We start from the raw sequence: 22,443 nt of genomic DNA on the forward strand, positions 1-22,443 counted from the left end.
GGGAATCTCGCCGGGAGGTTTATTTTCCATGCTCGCGATCGCCAACTTGATGTTGCTGATCGCGAACAAGGAAAAAGTCTCGCCGGGATGTCATTTTGCTTGCTCGCGGTCGCCAACTTGACGTTGAGGACCGCGAACAAGCAAAAAATGACCGCAGCACTACGCAACACTACGCTACGCGTATTCGCACTGTGCTACTTGCAGTTTGCGTAGTGCGAAGTAGCGCGAACTTCGCAAACAACGCGACCGTAGCGTAGTTCTTTGCCCAGGCTTAGTTTCCACCAGAGATCCTCGCGTTGATCATCGATCTGCACAAGGACAACTATGTAAGGGTTCACTGGGGGGACCAAGGGCTATTGACAAACTCAATCAAAATTGATGGGGGGGTCCAACAGTGCTGTGTTTTGGCTCCCACCCTGTTTTCGCTCTTCATTAATGGGGTGGTCAAACATCTAGCGGAAGTCCATGCCGGCGCTCCCATATTGGGGAGTGCCAAAGTAACAACTTTATTGTTCGCGGACGATATGCTATTGGTCTCTAAGACCCCCAGTGGTCTCCAACTGCTTCTTGATCACTTCACGATCTTTTTTTAAATGAGAAGTTTGGAGGTTAATACCTCAAAACCCAAGCTCCTGTTGAAGAACCCACACAAATCGTTCAAAGGAAAATTGTTGGGGGGAGACCATTAGAGAGAGTGACCACATTTTACTATCTGGGCGTGACCCTCTCTGACAAAATGGCCTGGAAACATCATATTACGAAGCGAATCCGGCAGCAAAAGTAAACCACGGGGGCTCTGCTAAAGGAGCATAGGTCCTCCTAAACTAGACTGATTGCAGCTCCACTTCAGATATATGACCATAAGATGTTAGGCTCTGCCTTGTATGGGGCTGAACTCTGAGAATTTGACAACCTAGAGGGCCTTTTATTAACTGAGAGCAAGTTTTTAAGATCTCTTTGTTGTCTCCCCCAGAGTACTCCATTCCTTCCACTAAGGCTAGATATGGGCAGAACAACTAAAGCGGATAAAGCAAGGCTTTGCCCCCTTCTTTTCTGGTTGCACCTAAAACAAACCCCTGAGCTTGCTGACTATGTAGTCGCCCTCAAAGAAGCCCACAAACTTGACTGCTTCAAAATAATTGGTTGGCTCACCAAAGTCCAGACACTGCTCTCAGCTATAGACCTGGGAAACCTGTGGGAAGCCCCTGACTCCAGCTTATTGCCTAGCAGAGAATTGGTTAAGTCTCAACATTGGAACTGGGTGTCGCAGACAACCGCCACCCATTTGTCAGGAGGCCGCCTTGCACTAGAATTCTTGGAATTCAAGTTGTCATGTGCATATGAGCAATATATAGAGGTTGTCACGATTCCCAATGAGAGGAAATTTTACATCCAATTCAGATTCAGATAAGACAATCGAACACATTTTTTTTGTCTGTTCAATGTATAAATCCCCGAGCACGATATGGTTAGCCCCAGTTGTTTGTGCAGTTGCCACATTTCTGTGGACAACGTGGATCATCAGAAGGTACCCAATAAAGAACAGATAAGACATATCTTTAGAATCTTTATTGCCTTTGTTTAGCTTGTTTTTATCTATATTTTATGTTTATTATTTAAGGATTTTGTTGATTTGTTCCTACACCATTGTGATTATACAGTGGGTCCTCTGTGCAACCAAAGTGGGGTATCATCTTCATGGCATTAAGATTTCTTTTTTTCTTTCATCTTTTTCTTATATTTCTGACATTCTGTTTTAAATCTCTATATTAAGTAGGCATTATTTGATTTGGCAATGGTTGCTGTGCACACAAAGAATCATTGTCTTGGACGCAAAATTGCATTTTTGCACTGTATGGACTTGTACTTTCATGTGATATGACTGGGGTCATAACCCATTTGCACTATGTCTTTTATCCTCTTATTTTTAACTCCAGTTTCAATTTCTACATATAGTGGGCACATTTTTAATATGTCAGCTGCTGCTATGTTTACAATTAATTACTGCCATGCACGTAATATGAATCTCTGTACTGTGTGCATTGCACTTTTATGGTCGTAATGACCGAATAAAGTTTTCTGACTGACTGGCTATTCCTTTATCACCTATCAATGATATCATTGCTTTAGTTGAGTATTCCTCTTTCAGGTTTCTAAAAACAGGGGCACATATGGCTTTGTTTGATGAATCTTTGGACATTAAGCACAGGACACTTAGGGTATATGGTGCTCTTAAAGCACAGCCTTTACAGGGAAGGAGCTTGGGATATGCTTGTTTGTTGTCTTAACCTTTGGGTGGTTTGGACAGCAGATGGTCTGAGGAGGTGGGCTAAATTAATCATTATTTAAGTACTAGGATGAGGAATTTTTTTAAAGTAATGATATAACTGAGAGGTAATTGAGGCATTATATGTATTGGCTGATAAAAAAACAAACGCACAGCCACACAATACATTGGTGACTCACCTGCCATGGTTGAAAATTCACAGGATCTGCACATGACTTGTTAGTGAAGGGACCTTCTTGTGGTTTGCAATGAAGCAGATCATGCAGTGCCTGGGCCAGCACATAAACAGCAACATGTGCACAATAGGCGAACCTGAAATCATTTACATCAAACACTGAAGTATCAAGAGACTGTATCTTTTCTGTACCAGAGCAGAACCCCTTCCTTTCTATCATGTTCCCAGGTGAAGTCCCGTTTAATATAGGTTGCCATTTGCAACTGAAAAAGTCCTCCCATGCGCTCATTAGAAATATATCCTCAGTGTCTTTTAGTGGTTGTTTATTGAGGAGGTACTCTGTAAATCCAGGGATGCCTCCACTCTGCAAAGCAAACCCCAATGTGCCATTCAATGTAACCCATAAGTCTCTTTCAGAAAACACTGCAGAAGGAACCCACATTGTAACCCCAGTCCATATTTTGCGATATATCTGTCGCTTAGATATCTCTTTTAGAATTGGCATGATTTGCATTATATCGGTGTGGCACACAATAACATTAACAGTGGATCTTTCCACGATATCAATGATGTGGGATAAGAAAGCTTGAGTGATTTGTGTGGGAAGAATCTCAAAGAATTCAATACAGATCCCATTCTTTGCTGCCTCATCCCTAAGTACTTGACTGCCCTGGAGGCCAAGGTCATTATCAGAGGTCAGGATTCCAATCCATGTCCAACCAAAATGGAGCATTAACTGTACCAATGCATGGGGCTGAATTGAGAGGCTGGTCACTGTGCGTAGAAAAGCTGGGAACTGCACCTTGTCACTGAGGATTGGAAGTGCAGCAGCATAGCTGATCTGTTAAAAGAAAAGCAAGATTCTCATTAATAAAAAAATTGTACCACATTTTCATGAGGGTTTATTGTACTTAATGAATGGTTTTTATTCTGTACAACTTTAATCAACTTTAACATTCCAATAGGCTGGAAGACAAAGAGTCTTTAGCTGTGTAAGTGGCTATGAATGCAATAAGGGACATGAATCATAAAGAATGTGACCGGCAGGAAGGAACACAAGCCAGAAAATATGAAGAAGATATTTGGGTACAAAATAAAAAGTGAAAAAGGGGATGAGCGATAGACTTAAAGGAAGGAAGAAGGAGAGATAGAAGGAAAAAAGAAGAAGGAAAGAGTTTGAAAAGGAGGAGAAATAAAATTATAATGCAATCTTTATTTAGAGAAACATATATTTACAACGATTTGCTGTTGCCTGAAACATGTTGTTTATTTATTAAAACTGGCTGTGTGTCTGCCTGATTTACTATTTTTATTTAGATTGTTTTCAATGTCCCTATCTGACAGAATTTTGCCATTTCTGTGAAGCAATTGCTAAATGTGCAAATGACATTTAATTCATGGAATATATCAAAGGAACCAATCAGCAGCAAATTGTGAATGGTCAATGCATTTCATCTTCCAAGATGATGGGGACCAGTTATGGGAAACCAAAACCCAATCCTCACTTCCATTCTAGAAAGCTGTTTTTCCAAGAGGTGTCCTGGCACTTAGGGTGATAGGTGTAAATGGTTCCTGTGGGGCTTAGGCTACTGTCAACCTGAACACAAAGGATTTTAGTTGGTGACAGAAAAAAAGGTAGTTAGTGATTGACCACATATTAAGGGAAACACGTTCCAGTATTTAGCCAAGGTAAGAAAACGATTGCCTGCTACTCCAACAATTAAAAAGTAAAGGCCCTGCAGGAAACATTAATTACAGGACCAGAGAGATCTGCCTGGTCTGTACAGCCAAAGATAATCCTGAATGTAGAGAGGAACAATGATATGATTGGAGCAAAGACTAATACAAAGAGCCTTGCAAAGAATTGGTTCGGTCACAGGAAGACGGAAAAGAACACTGAAATGGTAAGAGGTCAAAGACCCAGGGGGAAGCCCTAGGATAAGGCAGAATGGTGAGTTTTGCACTTCGTACAGATGTTGAATCATGGCATAGGAAATTACATAAGACTAAGCATTAATGAATGAGAACCTGAATTACTAGTTGTCTCTAATTCAGGGGAAGGAAGTAGACCACTTTACGGAGAATTTATGATATGAAAATGTGTGTGATAGTGACCTTGTTGTGGGCCACTTATCTTACCCCCCTCTTTGCCCACTGTTATCAGTATGGGGGAAGCCCCGTCGGTATAGAAGCATTCTTATTCCTTTACATAAAAAAGGCCAGAGACATCTCCCCGTTAACTATCGCCAAATAGCCTTGCTGGATGCGGTAGGGAAAATATTTGCTAGGAGTAACTTGGAACATCTCACTGAGTGGGTCAAAAGAGGAAAGGATCCTCCCTATTGAACACACTAGTTTTAGAAAGAAACCCTGTACACATGATAACATATGCATGTTGAAACTCATAGCGGAAAAGTATACTTCAGTTCGACGGCTCAATGTATATGTGGCATTCGTAGATTTTTCTATGGCTTTTGACAGGATGGACTGTCCAACATTAAGCCAAAAGCTAAACATGTTAGGCATGCCTGAGATTCTCCATTCATTAATAACCACTCTCCATTCCTCTACTTGGTGTCAGCTGTTGCTGGTCGGGGATTGAGGATTATCCTTAATAATTTCAACTAAAAATGGTCTGAAACAGAGTTGCCGGCTGGTTCCATTGAATGAAATGAAATACCAGCATTTGTAAAGTGCACAGCTACCTCCGGAGAGGTGTCCCGGAAAGATTAAGCGAGCTATTGCCCAGAGTCACATGGTGCAGGGCTAACCTGCCCCCGGCACCAGGGATTGAACCGTGAACCCTGTGGTCCAGAGTCAGGCACCGTGGCCACTGCGCCACACCTCTTCCTCACCATTACTTTTTTCATTGTATCTTCCTGACCTTCCCGACTGCCTAGCAATTAATATGCGGGATAGGGGGTTGTCCTTTTTCTTCCTTGATGTATGCAGATGATATCACATTCGTGGACCTAACTCCAAGGGCATGTATATAGGCTGGTTTCTTTATGGCAGTATGCCACACTTCATTACTTGAAGATCAATGTCTCAATGAGCAAGGTATTTATCCTAAAAAATAGAAAAGCCCAGAAGACAAGCAGCAATGTCTGCGATTAGTTCCAGAGGAGCTGGAGGTCACAAACTCTTATCCTTACCTAGGGAAAATTATAACATACTGGTAAAGGCACATATTGAGCATTGTTGCTCTAAGTCCTCTTTGCATGCCAATGGTCTACAAGCATTCTATAATGTAATGGACGTAGACACTTTATTCATCTGTTATCTGTTTTCAAGTTGAAAGTTCTTCTGACAATATTATATTCCATCAAATCAGTTAATGTTACAAAGTGAGATTTTCTAGAGAAAATGGGAGGTCAAATTTTACAAAAACTTTGTAATTTTAATTTTTCATTTTCTACCCCTGCATTAAGGTTCGAATTTGGTTTGATAAGCTCCTATGTACAGGGGCTGGTCAGCGTGATCCAGCGGGGCTTTCAGCTTAAGAACAGTTAAAAGGAATCTATGAGGGGCTTTATGAATCTTGAAATGTTTGTCTCAGAGAAGGGAAAATATACTTTTTCCTGGTACTTTGTCCTGGCATTAACCAAATTTGAACTGCAGGAAGTGGCACTGGCATCTGTCTCTCTGATATAATTTAAAAGCTATATAAAGGATGCCTCTAGTTCTACTAGTCATTGCTTAGATATTATACACTCTATGTCAAAGAAAAAGCTGGAGGTGGTGATTTCTTCCTGTCACTCTAAGGTAGCTTAGCAGTACCTGACCTGGAACTAAGACCATGGTCGTCATCTTTTCTGGCCACTATTTCGAGTGAATTTGCTTATGCTAAATGTGCTAACAATAAACTGGTGCTCTTCTGGAGAAAAAGGGAAACAGTGCAACTTGTGTAAGATGGGGATCCAGGATGTCAATCATGTGCTTTTTGTTTGTCCCACACTGATCCTTTTGCATCGCCACGTTCTAAGGCCAATGTTTTTTAAAGACCAACATTATATCAGTTGCAGCGTCACAAGGTCTTGCAATTTATTCCCAAGACAATAACCTGCCATTTAACTAACATCTTTAATGATGTATTTAGTAAATTTTACTTTCTGAAAGTCTGGAAAAAAAGCCTCTATCCTATCTCTGTTAAAAAACATACCTTGGTCCTTTGGACCCAAATAACTACAGGCCCATATCTCGCATTGTTTTTCCTGTCAATATTGTGGAGAAGGCAATTAACAAAGAACGTACTCTTTTTCTTGAAACTAATAAACTTCTGGACCATACACAGTTAGTTTTTCGCGGTCAATACAGTATTGAATCTGCTCTGATAGTGCCTCAGGGGAACTGAGAGCTATTTTTGACAGGGGCAGTAGTGCGACACTAATATTGCTAGACCTCTCGGCTGTGTTTGAGATGGTCAATCATGGGGTATTGATTGACCGTCTCAACTCATTGGACATTAGGGGTTCCGCTCTCGCTCTGCTCAAATCCTTTCTATCCAAGAAGGAGCAATCTGTTGCTATGGATGGATACATCTCCAGCTTTTATTCACTTCCTTCTGGGGTACCTCAGGACTCGACATTGAACCCAACACTTTTCAAGTAGAATTTCACTCCCTTAGCTAATCTTATAAAAAAATGGGTTCTCTGTGGTAAGCTATGCAGATGTCACCCAGATTGTGGTTTTTGTGTCCACAAACCAGGAGGTCGCAGCTGCCAACTTCCACAGCTGTATGTAGTAGATCAGTCACTGGATGTCCAAGAATTGCCTACAATTGAATTCTGGCAAAATGGAAGTTCTCCTATTGGTCATTCATACTTCCTTCTGGTCTCCAGACTAGTGGCCAGAGTTAAAAACCTGAGGGTTGTGTTTGACAACAAACTGTTGTTTGACAAACAAATAAACACTGTCACCTCCTCATTATCTTTACTTTAAATATTTTAAGAAAGGTCCTTTTCTTCATTCCACTTGATCTAAGGACACTCATGGATACCGCCCTTGTTCTTTCACAGTTGGACTACTGTAATGCCCTCTACATCAATGTGCAGAAGAGGTTTTTGAATAAATTCCAAGTCATACAGAATGCTGCGGCACATATGTTGATGGGTATCCCTAAGAATAAATCTGCCTCTCAGGCTCTTGTCAAACCTCATTGGCTCCCGGTTCACAAACGCATTCACTTTAAGGCCTTGTGTATCACTTTTGCAGGTCCAGATTATCTAAAGAAAACGCTTATCTGGTAATGTCGTATCTAGGTCCCTGCGATCCTCCTCATGTCTCGATTTAGCCATTCCAAAATTTAAGAGATCCCATTGGGGTAAAATACATTTTGTCTATGGCACTGCTAAGCAGTGGAACTTCCTGCCTTTACAATTGAAGAAATGTACCTCTCTATCATCCATTAGGAAAAATCTCAAGACTTGGCTTTTTAATCTTTAGGTCAGTTTTTTTCTTTTTTTCTCTCCCTCTTCCCCTTTCTGGATAAACTGGCAGCACCATGACGCCCAAGAGCATAAGCGCGCTTTATAAGGTTTCTTTTCTTTTCATTTCAATTTCAGGATCAGGGGAGGTGATAAGTGTATAATGGGCTGTAACTAAGAATGTTGCATCACACTATAAGATTGCTATGAATATATTGAAACCTAATCACAGTCTGTATTAAGTGTTTTGATGAAACCAATGACAATAAAATATAGTTATCAAAAGTAAAGGAAGGCCTGGCAAAAGGATTGTTTTGCCAGGATGAAATGGTAGTTTAAAACTGCACAACAGGCTGCAATGTCCGGCCTGAGACATGTTTCAAAAGGCTATTTATAGTGGGTGTCACAATCAATGCTGCAGGACCACTATTAACATCACAAAATAAAATGATGGACGGAGTGTTGAAAATTTTCAAACACTCACCCCCAGTCACTCACCCCCAGTTTGGACCCAGCCATATACAAATCAGTCTTGACCCTGCTCCCCATGGGAACATTCCAATCAAAACTGCCAGGCCAGGTCTTCCTTGAAATAGAAAGAAGCATCCAGGGCCCGTTTCAGGGGATTACCCTTCATCAGCCAGGCTAGCTTGAATCCAATGGTGCAGGGAGCAATGGTCCCACATCTGGGCATACTCTTAGCCACTAAGGGCGAACATAGCAACATCACTAGTAGAATTTAAATTTCAGGCCCCGTGGTACATGTAGTACCACTTTAAAGGGACATATAAGTAAATTAAATGTTCCAAATGGGTGTTAGTCAACATTATCATGTTTTAAGAAGTGAGCACAATGTCCTGTTCACTAGTTAGCAGTTGTAAAGTGAACAGAGGCCTAAGGCCAGCAAAAGCAAAGTTCAGCAAACAGTAAGAAAGAAGGAAAAATATTTGGAGGAAGACCACAATAAAGGTTGTCAGGTCTAACAAACACAATGGGAGTTGAGTCTGAAGATCAATTTCAGTCATGCATTTGCAAGACCAATCTTGTATAAGCAGGCAAAGTGATGACACAGATCTTATTATACTCGTTACTGGTTGCAAACGTCCTACAAAATGCTTACAAAGAACTAAAAAGACAGGGAATAAAAATCTCTTTGGATGAGGAGGCTGAATTTACGGTTGCCCCGAGGTTGGGCTTTCTGCAATGCCACAGTGGTCTTCAAACAAACCATGTTAGATTGGACACACTTGGAGCTTAGAAAAAGTCTTAGCGTATACTAAACAAGAGAGAAGGGATCGTGAAAATTACTTTGCCTCAAGGAGGGTGCAGTAACCTACTAGGCCTGAATAAGTATGCCTGGCTATGATGGGAAGAGGAAGATAATGAAGAATGAGGTGATTTAAGTGATATCGACTAGGGATGATATTCAAAGCACAGAATTGAATTGTTTTCCTGTAACACACATGGACTCAACAATGTATTGAAACAGCTAATTGTCAAACAAATAATAGACCAGCGTTTCTAGGAACCATGGTTGTGCAGATGGGTTTTAGCAAGTTTCACAGGGAGCATCTCATAATCCCTCAGGGCACCCCTCAGGGGCATATTAATGTTAATACCAACACATATTGCTTCCAAGATATGGGAAAATATTACCAGAAGTGTTTGGATCCTACCTTGTGGAGTGAATTTGTCAATGTCAGGTTGGGCTTGGATTGTATTATTGTTCTTAATTATTACCTGTGAGTAAAGAATCCATCTGCTTATGCGGGGACTATGGTTATGTTTAAGGAGGATCTGGATTAGATATATTCATAACATTTGCTTGTTTTGATTTCAATCATAAATGAAACCATTATACAATAGATCCAATGTATTAAGACCTATTGTCCGCATTCAATATACATTTTGCCAGTTACCCAGTAAATGTCGTAACAGTGAGAGATATATCTCTGTTAAATTTTCTCGCTTCAAATGGGTTTCTCAGTCTTAATCTTCGAGTACCAACAGATACACCAGCAAGGAAAACATTTTTTTATGTTAACCAGAACTGCCCAATTGATTATGAGTTTTTCCAAGCCTGGGCTTACATTCATGTTGAGAAGTTTGAGGTACTACAGATTGATGGGAGTGTTCACTGTCCCCTCACTACAAAGTTAATTACAGTTACCATTTGTAAAAGAAAACAAGTGATCCCTGGGCAGGTTCTCATGCCAGCTCCCCCTGCGACAGTTCTCCAGTCCAGCTTGTCCACTGTCTGCTACCCTCTGCTGCCTGCCAACTTGCTGCCCTTTGTTTGTGCTTCCTCTGATCATTCCTTGCTCTGTTCTACCTTTCCTGTTAATTTTCTGCCCTCTGTTTTTCTGCCGTCTGCTTTGACTTTTTTACCGCTCATTTTTCTACCCTCCGTTTTGCCTTTCCTGCTTGTTTTTCTGCCCTCTGTATTGCCTTTTCTGCTCCTTTTTCTGCCCTCTGTTTTGCCTTATCTACTAATTTTTCCGTCCTCCTCTTGGAATTTTCCGCTCATTTTCTGGTCTCTATTTTTCCTTCTTCTGCTCTGTTTTGCCTTTCTGCTCATTTCTTGCCCTTGATTTGCCTCTTCTGCTCGTTTTTTTGCCCTCTGTTTGGCGAATTCTGCTCCATTTTCTGCCCTTTGCCTTGAATTTTCTGCTCGTTCATTTTTCTGCCTGCTATTCTGCCTTTTTCTGCTTGTTTCTTCACTCTGTATGCCCTTTCCTCAAGACCTGGCTTTTTGGCAGAGACCTCTTACCCCAGCAACCAGATACCCCAGGGGATGACTTTGCTGCACTCTACAAATGCTGATTGATTGGGCCCTCTAAAAATTGATTTCCTGAGACGGGTATGTAAAAGAATATCAGAGAAGCTCTTATATCAGTTAAAGGCTTTCTGAAATAAGTATAAGGAGATCAAAGTAGAAGAGATATCCTGAGATGTTATTACTTAGTATGAGGAAGTAATACACCAAGTGCTAGGATGTTTAAAGGCAGAGCTCAAGGTATTAAATAATACAATAGGAAGAAATAAGTCCGAAAAATAAGCAAAGAACCTTTGGTTTGATGCAGTATACTGACATTTTAAGAGGCGGATAATGAAATTAGAAAGGTATACAAGATTCTACCAGAATGCGAGGGTAAAACCCTCCTCATCGTCTTACGGAAAAGGTTTAAAAGTCTGATAGCTGGTGAGAAATAGGCCCACCAGTTGGAATACCATGCTAGAAACAATAGAGATGAACAATATAAAAGAATTCTGGGAACTAGTAAAACATGGCTAAGAAAAGACCGTGGGAAAGCTGAAATATCAGGTGGGAGAGGAAGCATGGGATGCATCCCTGGAGGAAATGTATTATAAAGGAGTGTCAACTATCCTGCGACCAGCTATTATTAATATAAACAATGAAATTAAAAAAAGATTTGCATTAGAAACTGTCAAGAAAATTATTTCATGGTTAAAACAGAGCAGGGGGTACAGATAATCAATAATAAAAAAAAAAGAATATCGATTGGAGGTCTAGACTGCTTTATTCCTTATTCCCAAAAAGTATTTCTACAGGAATTTAAATGAAAGCTGGAAGGAGCTGGTGATTAAATCCATGTATAAAAAACGTTGATGCATCCTCTCCAGTAAGCTATATGCAAATAATCCTGTTGGATGTGGGTGGGAACGTTTTCTCTAAAATCCTCCTGGGATTATTGAAAGAATGGAGAAAAATACCTTTTATAATACCCGTAGAGCATGGTCGTTTTAAGGGGGGGCATTTAACAGCAGATCACTCTTTTGGTTTATTGGCTGTAGCTAAAAAATAGCTAGAACTATATGAAGGGTTATACTGTTGTTCTGTGGACCTGAGTTTGGCATTCAATACCGTTGAATGGGCCTTGTTATGGGAAGCCCTAAGAAACTATGACATCCCACACAGCTTTCTCTTTTTTTTTGTGACAATTTCTATATTGATTTTCAAGAAAAAAGAAATGAGAAACAAAAAAAAGAGAAGGGATTGCAACATTGCTTGCAAGTACATCTCAGTCATGCTAGTACACCAAGGTATATTTAAATAAAACAATCAATGTCGATAATATGAATAGGAACAAAAATCCTGAAACAACTATGTAAGGGGTTAGAGCCTAGGGGAAAGCAGGACAGGGGGATAGTCAAGGGGGCAGTCCTATGAAGGTGGAAGGGAGCTGGTACTATGGTGTGGCATCAGGTTCTAATGTGCTAAGGTAATTGCACAAAGGTCCCCAGATATATTTAGGGCAGATTGATGGGGGTTGTACGTCTGCATAATCTTTGCTGACTATTTCACAATAGGACATGCTTCTGAACCGAGCAGTGGGAGCAGCACTACCACCCCAATGAAGTACTTTCTCTCACTTAACCAGTAGGAGGTACATGGAGACTAAACGGTGCACAGGGCGCAGAACACCTCTGGTATAACCCAGCAGTGCGGAGAGGGGTCAGGGAGAGTTCTACCTCTACCATGGCTGATCCATGTGCAATATGTCTGTATCTCAGGGCACATCCAGATTAGATGGGCAAAATCAGTGCCAAGGGCAATGCATTTCGTGCACGTATCAGATCTGCTGAGATCAAATTTAACCACATCGGAGGGAGAGAGATAAGTACTATGGAGAAAATTGAAGTGAAGTAGTTTGTGCCTGTAGTTACCCGAAACATATCTAATTTGTGAGCAGCAATATGTCTAACTCTGGGAGTTAAAATCTGCTCCGCTCCCGGAGTTTGCGGATTTTTTGCAACTCCGCATTCCGCGTAGAATGCAGAGTTACTGAAAACTCTGCCCTTGGCCCTCCGCAGCGGAGCAGAGATTTTTTCTTGTTCGCGCTTTTAAAATGTGTTTTCACATGCGTGGCAGCGACTTACCGGGATCCCTGTGTTCGCCGACGAGATTTCCTATCCGTTCGCGTGTGCCATGATTCCGCGTGACATCCAGCGGAAGTTCGACGAAGCTCTCGATGCCGAACATGCAGAAATTGCAATCTGGAGAAGAATATCTGGAGAAGAATATGATGATTTGGATGAAAAAAAGCTAATCAGACTGATATTTGGCTGTACTTTTTTGTGCAAGGAGTCCTTTTTCTTTCTTTTTTTCTTTTTTTTTTAAGGGGAAGAAAGTGCCCCAGAGTCTCCAACTTCCTGTTCCTGTCCAGCAGGCTCCTCCCAGTGGTTTGTTCATGTCCTGTTCACTTTTCATTTGGATTTGCAGCTGGAAGGATCACTCCTTGCGTCTGCTGTATCATATATCATGGGATTTGAGGAGTTTTGGATTTGAGATTTTACAAGTAAGTTGGAGAATTGGTGTTGTTTGTTTAATTGGGGCATTGCAGCTACAATTTTTTGTATTTTTCATCAGTTTTTTTAAATGTATAGTGGGTAGACAGTGAGCCCAGAGCTACTCATGCCTGTATGAAACAACTGTGTCTGTGGTGTCTGTTGAATTTAAACAACATTTAGGGCATGGGTGGCATTGGATTGAATTGCAAAATGTTTTTTTGGGGGGTATTTCACTTTTTGGGTGTGTGTTAAATAAATGCCTTTGTTGGATTTGTGTGTGTGTGGTGTGGTTGTTTTTGTGTAACTTGCAAACCTTGTTTAGCCCTGTGGATTTTCGTTTTTGCATTTTTGCATTCATGCTGTGTTGTCTAGAATGCCTCCTTTGCCTTGCCATTATAGGCCTGCTTGAGTTCATTGTTTTACAGGCCTCCTGCTTGTTGTAACTGTAAGTGACCATGTGGCTGGTGGCCATTTTGTGGTGATACTTTAGTAGTGTGCTGCTTTTGCCATATATAGGCCTGCATGTTTTTCCTGTGTTCCTCTTGGTTTACTGCTTCCATCCCCTTTGCCACCTGCAGCTCCCTGAAATACATGATGCGCAAATTAATGCCAAACAGGTTCCATTTCCATTACATTTGTATTTTTGTTTTTGTTCTTCTTCTTTGCTATCCTTCCTGAGTGTACACAGTGACAGTATACCATGAAAGTCCTTGTTGTCAAAGTCTCATAACTGGCTACACTGTTGTTTTTTTTTATAACTGAGTTAATAAAATGTTATAATATAACACTAACAAGTGTGACCACCACACACTAAGTTATATATTATATTTGTTTGTTTCTACTAGTAGTAATTGAACCACAACAACAAATGCAACATTTCACTGATGTTCTTCTGGCTTCTTTGCTTTTAGCTGCACAAAAGACTGAGGAGGAGTTGTCATCATCCCCCATTGTACTGCCAGACAGATGTCCTGCTATGCACGACATCACGTGACGTGTGACCACAGACATCCCTGCAACTTGTGCAACTCCGTCCTGCTGACATCTGAAGAAGATGGCCCCAAAAAAGGTACCAGTTCCTCCAGTACCAAGAAAGTTTCCATTGAGAAGAAGGAACAGGAGAAGGAAGTGGCACTTACCAAGACTGGTGCGCCAGCCAAGATATTTTTGGGGAGACTAAAATTTACGCCTGCAGCAGCGGTGTCCGGGGACCAAGCTGGGAGCAGCACCTCCGCATCAGTGGGCCCACCCCACCAACCTAGTCCCAATCCATGAGTGTCACAGAGGCAGGCAGTCGAATTGCGCAAAGGCCAATGAGCAGTGATGTTAAAATTGACTTATCGTTATCGCAAAGTTGTACCCAATCAACGCAGGAGGAAACTCAGCAGATAAGTGGGCAACAACAGCCACAACAACAGCCGCAACCACCACCCACAATAGTAGTTGCTCCTCCCGAAGTAGGGGCAGTTCAGGAAATCGAGCTTCCTGCAGAGGAAGAAGAAGAGATAGCCACTCTTTCAGAAGATCCATTGTTTTCCAGATCCCCAGCAAGGAAAAGGAGGTTTAGTCCATCAAGTTTGTCTCCAAACACCCCTTCTGATGATCTAGATGCCACTTGAAAGCCACCAGCTCAGTCTCAGAGCGAGGCACACGACGCCACAAGGCTAGGTAAAAGTAAGGTTCCAGAAAGCTTTAACGTTATGGAGGTAGAGGTAGATGTAGAAGCGGAGGATGATGATGAGCCAGTCATCATGAACATCACTCCTGCCCCAGTGGAGATGGAGAACCACATTATTAACCCATCCCAAGTTGCTGTGAGAGATGTGGCATGGATACAACCAACACAGGTAACACCAACACGACCTCCAGCTTCCATATTTGCATTTGCAAAGACCCGGCAGGGACCTACATCCAGCACAACCACCACCTCAGTAAGTAGTGTTACTGGCACTGCACAGAGTCAAATTCCAGGCACACCCTCCAGTTCATCCGGCATTGCAAGTGGCACCTCCAGCAGCGCAAGAAAGTTCACCTCCCCAGTTTGGGACGTCTTTTCGGTTAGCAGTAAGGAGGAGAATGTTGCTATATGCTCAATTTGTTGACAAGGTGATAGTCGGGGTAAGCTTGGTACAAACTATGGTACCGGAGGCCAAACAACCCATCTGAAAAAACACCACTTGATCCAGTGGGAGACGCACCTAAGTGACCAAAAAACTGCACCCATTGCTGTTGGTGGGACTGAAAAAGTAGAAAAAGATATGATCGCAGTGGTAGGTGAACAAGAGGGAGACATTTTCTCTGGTACACAAAGTAGCCCTGATCCCAGCAGTGCAGAGGTACCGCCCCCATCTTCATCAGCCTCAGCAACATCTCAGTGGCACCGTAGTAAGAGTCAGGCAGAAACATCAAGGCAACAGAGTCCCGCAATGAAAAAAAGTGTGTTGTTGAGCCTAACTGGGTTCAAGAAGTCACCTGCATCAGCAGCACCAGAAAGGAAAAAAATTCAGCCTACCATTGTCAACATCTTTAGGTCGGAGAGGCAGTGCGAACGCAACCACTCAACAGCACGTTTGTACAGTGCGAAGCTGGTGAAAATGTTAATGCTGGACCTTCTCCCTTTTTCTTTTGTGGAAGGGGTGGGTTTTCTGGAATTTGTGACAGCCATTTGCCTAAAATGGAAGGTTCACAGCCAATCCTATTTTGCCAGAGTTGCTATTCCAGCACTACATCACAACGTGCTGGAATTGCTTGGACAAGCTTTGCAGCAGAGTGCTGTTCACAATATCCACCTGTCAACAGACATGTGGACCAGTTGCCTAGCCACTGATTACATGTGCATCACTGCACACTGGATCTCTTTTGTGGGGTTAGAGAAAAGATATCTACAGCAGGTTTTGTTGACACTGCTGAGATTTGGAATGCCACTCATAAACATGCAACTGTAGCCATGTTCGCCATGGTGAAATCTCATACTGCTACAAACATTTTGGAAGGGTTTAACAGCCAGGTCTTTAAATGGCTGCACCCAAGAGGGCTTAACATTGGTTTTGTTGCCATGGACAATGGCAGTAATATAGTTAAGGCTATGCACACTGGTGGCTATTTCAGGGTCCTGTGTTTGGCACACTGCATTAACATCATTGTTCAAGACTTTCTGTAAAAAGAAGACCATCAACTTACTGACCACCTGCAGGAGAATATGCACACCTTTCAGCTATTCTTTTAAAGCCCAGAAGCAGCTGAAGATCAGTCAATGTGAGCATAGAAGGACAGTCAAAGCACTCATTCGGAGGTGCAAACACGTAGGAACTCAACTTATTACATGCTTGACTGTCTGTTTGATCAGAACAGACCAATCACTGACTATGTCATTTAAAGACTAGGGGATGCTACTGTGAAAGGCATGGCCATTGAGATGGACCAATGGAGCCTACTTAAATGCCTGACAGAGATGCTACCTAATTTCAAGCTCTTCCCATGTAAAGTCAACAAGGAGGACTGTACTATGGGCCAAGCTATCCCATTGTTGCACATGCCAGAGCAACAGATGAAGGCGGTATCTGAATCGTACAAAGGTGTGGAGGAAAAAAAAGAAGCATATGAGTTGGTGGAGAGCTTAGCCCTTTGCTTAGCTGAAAATACAAGGGTGCAAATTAGCATTGTGTCAGACAAACATTACGTTTGTGCCACAATTCTGGATCCACGGTACAAATCAGCACTGAACACTAAGACATGAATTCCTTTTTCAGAAGTGGATGTTGCCCAGTACAAAACTTGGATAGCTAAGGCAGCCAGTGAACGGCTGTTAATTAAAGGCCCGCTACTCTAACCCACAACAAGTACTGCAGAAGAGCATCCGGCGTCAAGTTCAACTTCAGAGCCTGAGGGCAATGCATTTGGCTCACAGCAATCACCAACAAGACCAAGAACAGGATCATCAGCCCCAGTAAAATCGGCACAGGATTGGTATATACAGCAAGAGATTGTTAGGTCCAGTGCTGATGCAAAGGCAAAAGACACCCAGCACAGCCAAGCACCCCTGAGCATTGAGCGGATGGTCTAGGCCTATCTGGATGACCCAACAGAAGTCTTCATTGATCGAAACCCATTGGTGTATTGGTATGGGAAAATGGGCCACTGGACAGTGCTCAGTAGGCTGATGATAAACTAGCTGGCTTGCCCTGTCGCAAGTATCTCTTCTGAGTGTGTTTTCAGTGCTGCTGGTGCCATTGTAACAGTGAAAAGGACCAGTCTCTCACCCAAAAATGTGGAGAGGTTAACCATGATCAAAATGAATCAGCACTTTATACCACAGAATTACAAAATACTTGAATCACAGCAGGAAGATGAGGACAGCGACTTAGGTGACAGAAGTAGTGTGTTAGATGATTACCTACTTCTGTTTGAACCACCAGAGTTTGAGGATGAGCTATACTTCCCTGACAACTAGGCTTTCAACTTGTTACTTTCTTACTTCCTTATTTACTTGTATTATTTGTGTGTGTCTCTGTCTTTCTGGTTTCTAATCACAATAAATCCATCACCACCATCTTCTCTTTAATTGCCATATTGGAAATGCAGCTGTGTGCATTTAAGTCCACTCCTCCGAGTCCTGCTCCATCCTCCTGACTTGCCCTAAATCCATTTACCTCAAGCCAGACATTGGATGGAGAATAGTACAAGAAATGTTGCCTCGTCGGGTCCCTCCAAAAGAAGTGGAACATGATGACTTATATAGCTATCCTCCTTTCCGAGCCGAGAGGGACTGCCCCTTAACTTAAGATGAGAAGGAACAGGTAATGATGGCATGCATTGGACCCTGACTCTGAAGTCGAAGTGTACTAGTATTTAATCTACCCACTAAAAGTGACTCAAGTCAATGTTTCCCTTATTGTTTCATAACAAAATTGTACTTCTACTGCAGGCCGATCCATTGCAATTTTGAATATGCAATCTGAATGGACTCACTCGGTACACTACACCATGATGCTGATGACCAGTACTCTTCGCAGTCAGTCAGTCTTATCGGAGATGATTGATGGAATAACTCGGGCCGCGTTTCATGAAGTGGCATAAGAGGTAAACAAGTCAACAACAACCACAGCATACGTATATGTCTGTGTAGTGGTGGAGTCGACTCAACCGAGTCGAGTGTAGTGAAGTGGTTAATAACATGATTGAGAGCAGTGTTTTGAATGGTTTAGTTACTTAATTTGGAAAATGATATGTTGCTATATATATGTGCTCTGTCTGGCGCTGTCAAAAATAATCTAAGCAAAATGGAGGTTGGGTGGGTGCCGTGGGCCTGCTCTTCCTGTTGTTGTTTATGTTAATGCTGGAAACAGAGTAGGCATGATTTAGCCATGCCGCCTCTGAAAGTGTTCTGGTGTTGCACTCCTCCATAATTTATGCTTTTTTTTTCTCCTTGGTTTTTTATTATCCCTTTTGTTTTTCCATCTACACTTACCGTCCGGCCTTTACCTTGTGCTATACTGGGAAAAACAACTCACACTTACCTTACCAATCCGCATCCGCCAGGCAGGCAGTGGCACCCAAGATTGATCGACAGAGCGTCCATGGAAAGGAAGACCAAGAGGAATGCCGAGATGCAACTCCTCAATTTGACCAGGATACCAGTAACCTAGACAGTATCATTCAGCATCTTTAAATTAATGTGATTCTTTTTTTTCTCTTCAGTCATTACGACTGTGTGTTTTTGTTTATGTTATGTTTGCTCTTTGCCTATAATTGATCCCTACAGCTATTTTTTAAATTTCTTTGCTAGGTTTAAAAGGAAGCCCGTACAGCAGAACATAAACTGTATGTAATTTGGGTCTCTCTGAGGACAGACAGGCAAGGCAATTGCATAATAATAAAAATTATTAATATACTGCTGCCCTGTACTGTCTACTAGTCTAGTACTACTTATCATTAACCATCAAGTCATCATCATGCATGCATTTCCCTTTTCTCCATTAACAGATTTATGAATATGATGGTCGACTCATCTGCCAAGATTGTGTTTTCTTTTGTCCATGTGTAGTGTTTGTCTTTGTCCAACCTTTCCCTCAAATACCCCTTCCCAACCATTTATCAAACCCTAACCCTCTTCCCTGGGCTGTGTGAGTTAAATTGAAGTGTGACTAAATTAAATTTACATCACTAATTGATCACACACTTGTTGGGGGGCAAATGTGGTACAAGCAACACTAATTCAATTTCAGTCAAGGCAGGGCGAGGATATTCTCCTGCTTGCCAATGCCCCCCATGCTCAAGATACTTGCAAGTCAATTTTTCCAAAGAAACATAATCCATAATAATTAATGGCCCGCATCGATTGGATTCATCATCCCCCTCCTAAGTTACAGCACTAAAGTTTAAGCTTGTGTCTAGTGACTTGAGTCAACTACAGTTTGTAACTTGTTGTACTAGGCTATCCCCTCCACCATTAAGCTTTATTTTACTTTAGCATTGCTAATCATCATTATTAAGCTTTCTTGTTTGGGAGTCTTCTTGTGCCCTATACTTCATTCTACTTCTCCTTCGTTAGTCTCTCACAGGCGACTGACTGTCACATTTTCTTTTTTTGCAAATGTTACTGCCCGTGTACGCTATACTAATTCTACCACCATCGCAACCATGGCATCTTGGGAAACCAAACCATCACCACCATGCAGCCATCGCTGTGCCTAAGTTTACTTTAAACATCAATCACAGGTAAGAGAAGAAGTTTGGGGAGGCATAATTAATAATGGAAATTAATTCATTAATTCAAACCCCACACCCTTGAGTCCAGTTGCAGACTTCATTGACTAGGAGGAGAGACTGACAGTATTAGTAGGACAAGTCTCTCAGTGAGGGTACTGCATCTATCTGTTCTTTTGTTACAAAATTGGCAGATTATTTACATCAAAAACTGGCTGAGGCCCTGCAGCAGCAAAGGAAGGAAACCGTGTGACATAAAAGAGTAACCCACCCACAAAACATTTACAGCCTCATGCATCAAGCCAAAATCCAGTCGGTAAAATACCGAATCGCTAATAACACCCGTTAGCGAGTAAAAAAAACGTAATCCCAATGCATCAACCAAATGCAAAAATCGGAGTTTAAGGAATCAGTAAATAGCGATGCCTTAAATTGCGATTGCATTTAAGGAATCCCAAATTGAGATTCCTTAAATGCAATGCATTAAAGTAAAAAAATTAGCGATTTCGCTAATAGGGGGAGCAAATTACCATGAAGTTGAACCTCATGGTAATTTGCAATAACTTTGAAAAATGCACTTTTGTGCATTTTTCAAAGTTTCATGTTGCGCACACACATGCCCTTAGAGCATGTGTGTGTGCAACATTTGTGCACAGAACAATTTCAGGGGTGCAATAGGGTGTCATTTGGACACCCTTGCACCCTTGAAATTGCATGAGCAATTTGCAAGTACCTACTGGTACTCGCAATTTGCTCATGCAATCTCCAAGTCATTCCTATGGGCCTGGAGGCCCATAGGAATGAATGGGACGACTTTCCTTAATTGCTACTCGCTATTTGCGACTAGCAATTAAGGAATTTTAAGGAATCGCTATTTTTATAGCGATTCCTACATGCATAGGCTTTTGCAAATCCTTAATTGCGATTCCTTAAAAATCGCTATTAAGGAATCGCAAAAGTCTTTGTTGATGCATGAGGCTGTTAATCGTATGTAAAGTTTAAGTATAAATAATTTAATCCCCTAACAAATAAACCATTGTAAAAAATCCCACAACACCTGACCCACCCCTCTCACTAACCTGAACCAATGTCCAAAAAGATAGAGTCCAAACAATGTCCGTGGCATCCAATATAAAATTCAAATATAAAAGTTTCCATACATAATATAAACCTCAACTTTTCCCCAACATAGCCCAATGCCCACTGACCAAAAAAAAGAATAAGAAAGGGCCAATCCAAAGGGATCTCAGTCTATCGACGGGCTAGCTGTCTCTTAAGGACCTCCTTTACCTACTCCTCTAGGTGCGCCATTCGGAGGAGCATGTGGCACTTAAATGCTCGCCAATTGCATCCAAAGGGGGGGGCAGCAGTGCTGGATGAAGTGCGGCGGGCGGCTTCCAGGCCCCGGTGCCATACCACTCTAGGGGCCTGGCTGGGGCCCGGGGCAATGGAGGAGGCTGCAGCTGCTGATGCCTCCTCGTCCTCCTCCGCCACAGACACCAGCCGCTGATATTCATTTCGGATCGCCTCAAGCTTCCGGCACTGGGCCATGGCTGCCAACTCCTTCCTGTCTGGTTTTGCTTCTTTCGGTTGGGAAGGAGTAGCTATATCAAAAAAGAAAAAAGACTATTTGTAAGCAATAATGTTAGCAAAACAGTAACACATAATTAATTCTACACATAGTGGCACAGTAGCACAGGCAAGCACATGACATAACATTTGTGGTATCTATGGACTTGAGTACACCTGTTGTCTTCTTCTCTCTTGTTTAGCAAAATTAAGCAACCTTGTTGCAGCCGGCATGCCAGCTTAGTCAGTTTGCGCCCAAGACAAACATACTCGCCGTGAGTTGACGCAGACTCACGTTATTTTTATTTACTACTGTCTGTAGGTGGGGAAGCTGACTACACAATCATCTTATTTTTTCTATTATGGGTGGCACTGGCCAGACTCTGTTACATGAAGACCAGGGCAACTGCTCAATTTTACTTTCACCCTGCCCTGACTACTACTACAACAACAAGGCAGATGATATCTTATCCAAATGATGATTGCTTATATATATATATACATATATATATATATACATTGAAGCAACTCACAATTCTTTCCCTTTAGGGAATCACGGGCGCAGACCTCTTGTAATACCAACAGTTTTTATTTATTTCCCATTGATGATGTCCAGACGCGTTTCGGCCGTCCAAGCCGCCTTGATCACCTGACTACGCGCATTGACAAACCCGTTTTTAAAGTGCAAGTGCTAATTGGAATTTCGATAGACATAGAAAGCATTCAGATGCAATAACCACACAATGTAAACTATTTGCATTGATACATATTCGTTTTTGCTAATGCATAACCAATATCAAATTATATATATAAAAAGTGAAGGCCCGAATGCCTATATTTATATAAGTGATATTTCTAAACATATCCCCTTACTAGTTATTTTTAATAACAATTGACAATTTATTCCACATCATCTTACTATTCCTGTTGTGCTCACCTAACCGTGTTAAAAAATAAAATAAAAAGAA

At 41.8% G+C, this 22,443-nt stretch overlaps 1 protein-coding gene across 1 annotated transcript in view; it reads right to left on the reverse strand.

Moving 5' to 3' along the window:
* LOC146796861 (vomeronasal type-2 receptor 26-like) overlaps window positions 1-22,443 on the reverse strand; it is a 197,328-nt gene that overhangs the window by 61,171 nt on the left and 113,714 nt on the right. Inside the window, exon 4 of the mRNA XM_085631397.1 lies at window positions 2,467-3,303. Within this exon, the coding sequence (XP_085487523.1) occupies window positions 2,467-3,303 (837 nt within the window). The remainder of the gene's footprint in view (window positions 1-2,466; window positions 3,304-22,443) is intronic.

This window comes from Triturus cristatus, chromosome 10 (genome assembly GCF_964204655.1).
Source record: "Triturus cristatus chromosome 10, aTriCri1.1, whole genome shotgun sequence".
NCBI classification, from domain to species: domain Eukaryota; kingdom Metazoa; phylum Chordata; class Amphibia; order Caudata; family Salamandridae; genus Triturus; species Triturus cristatus.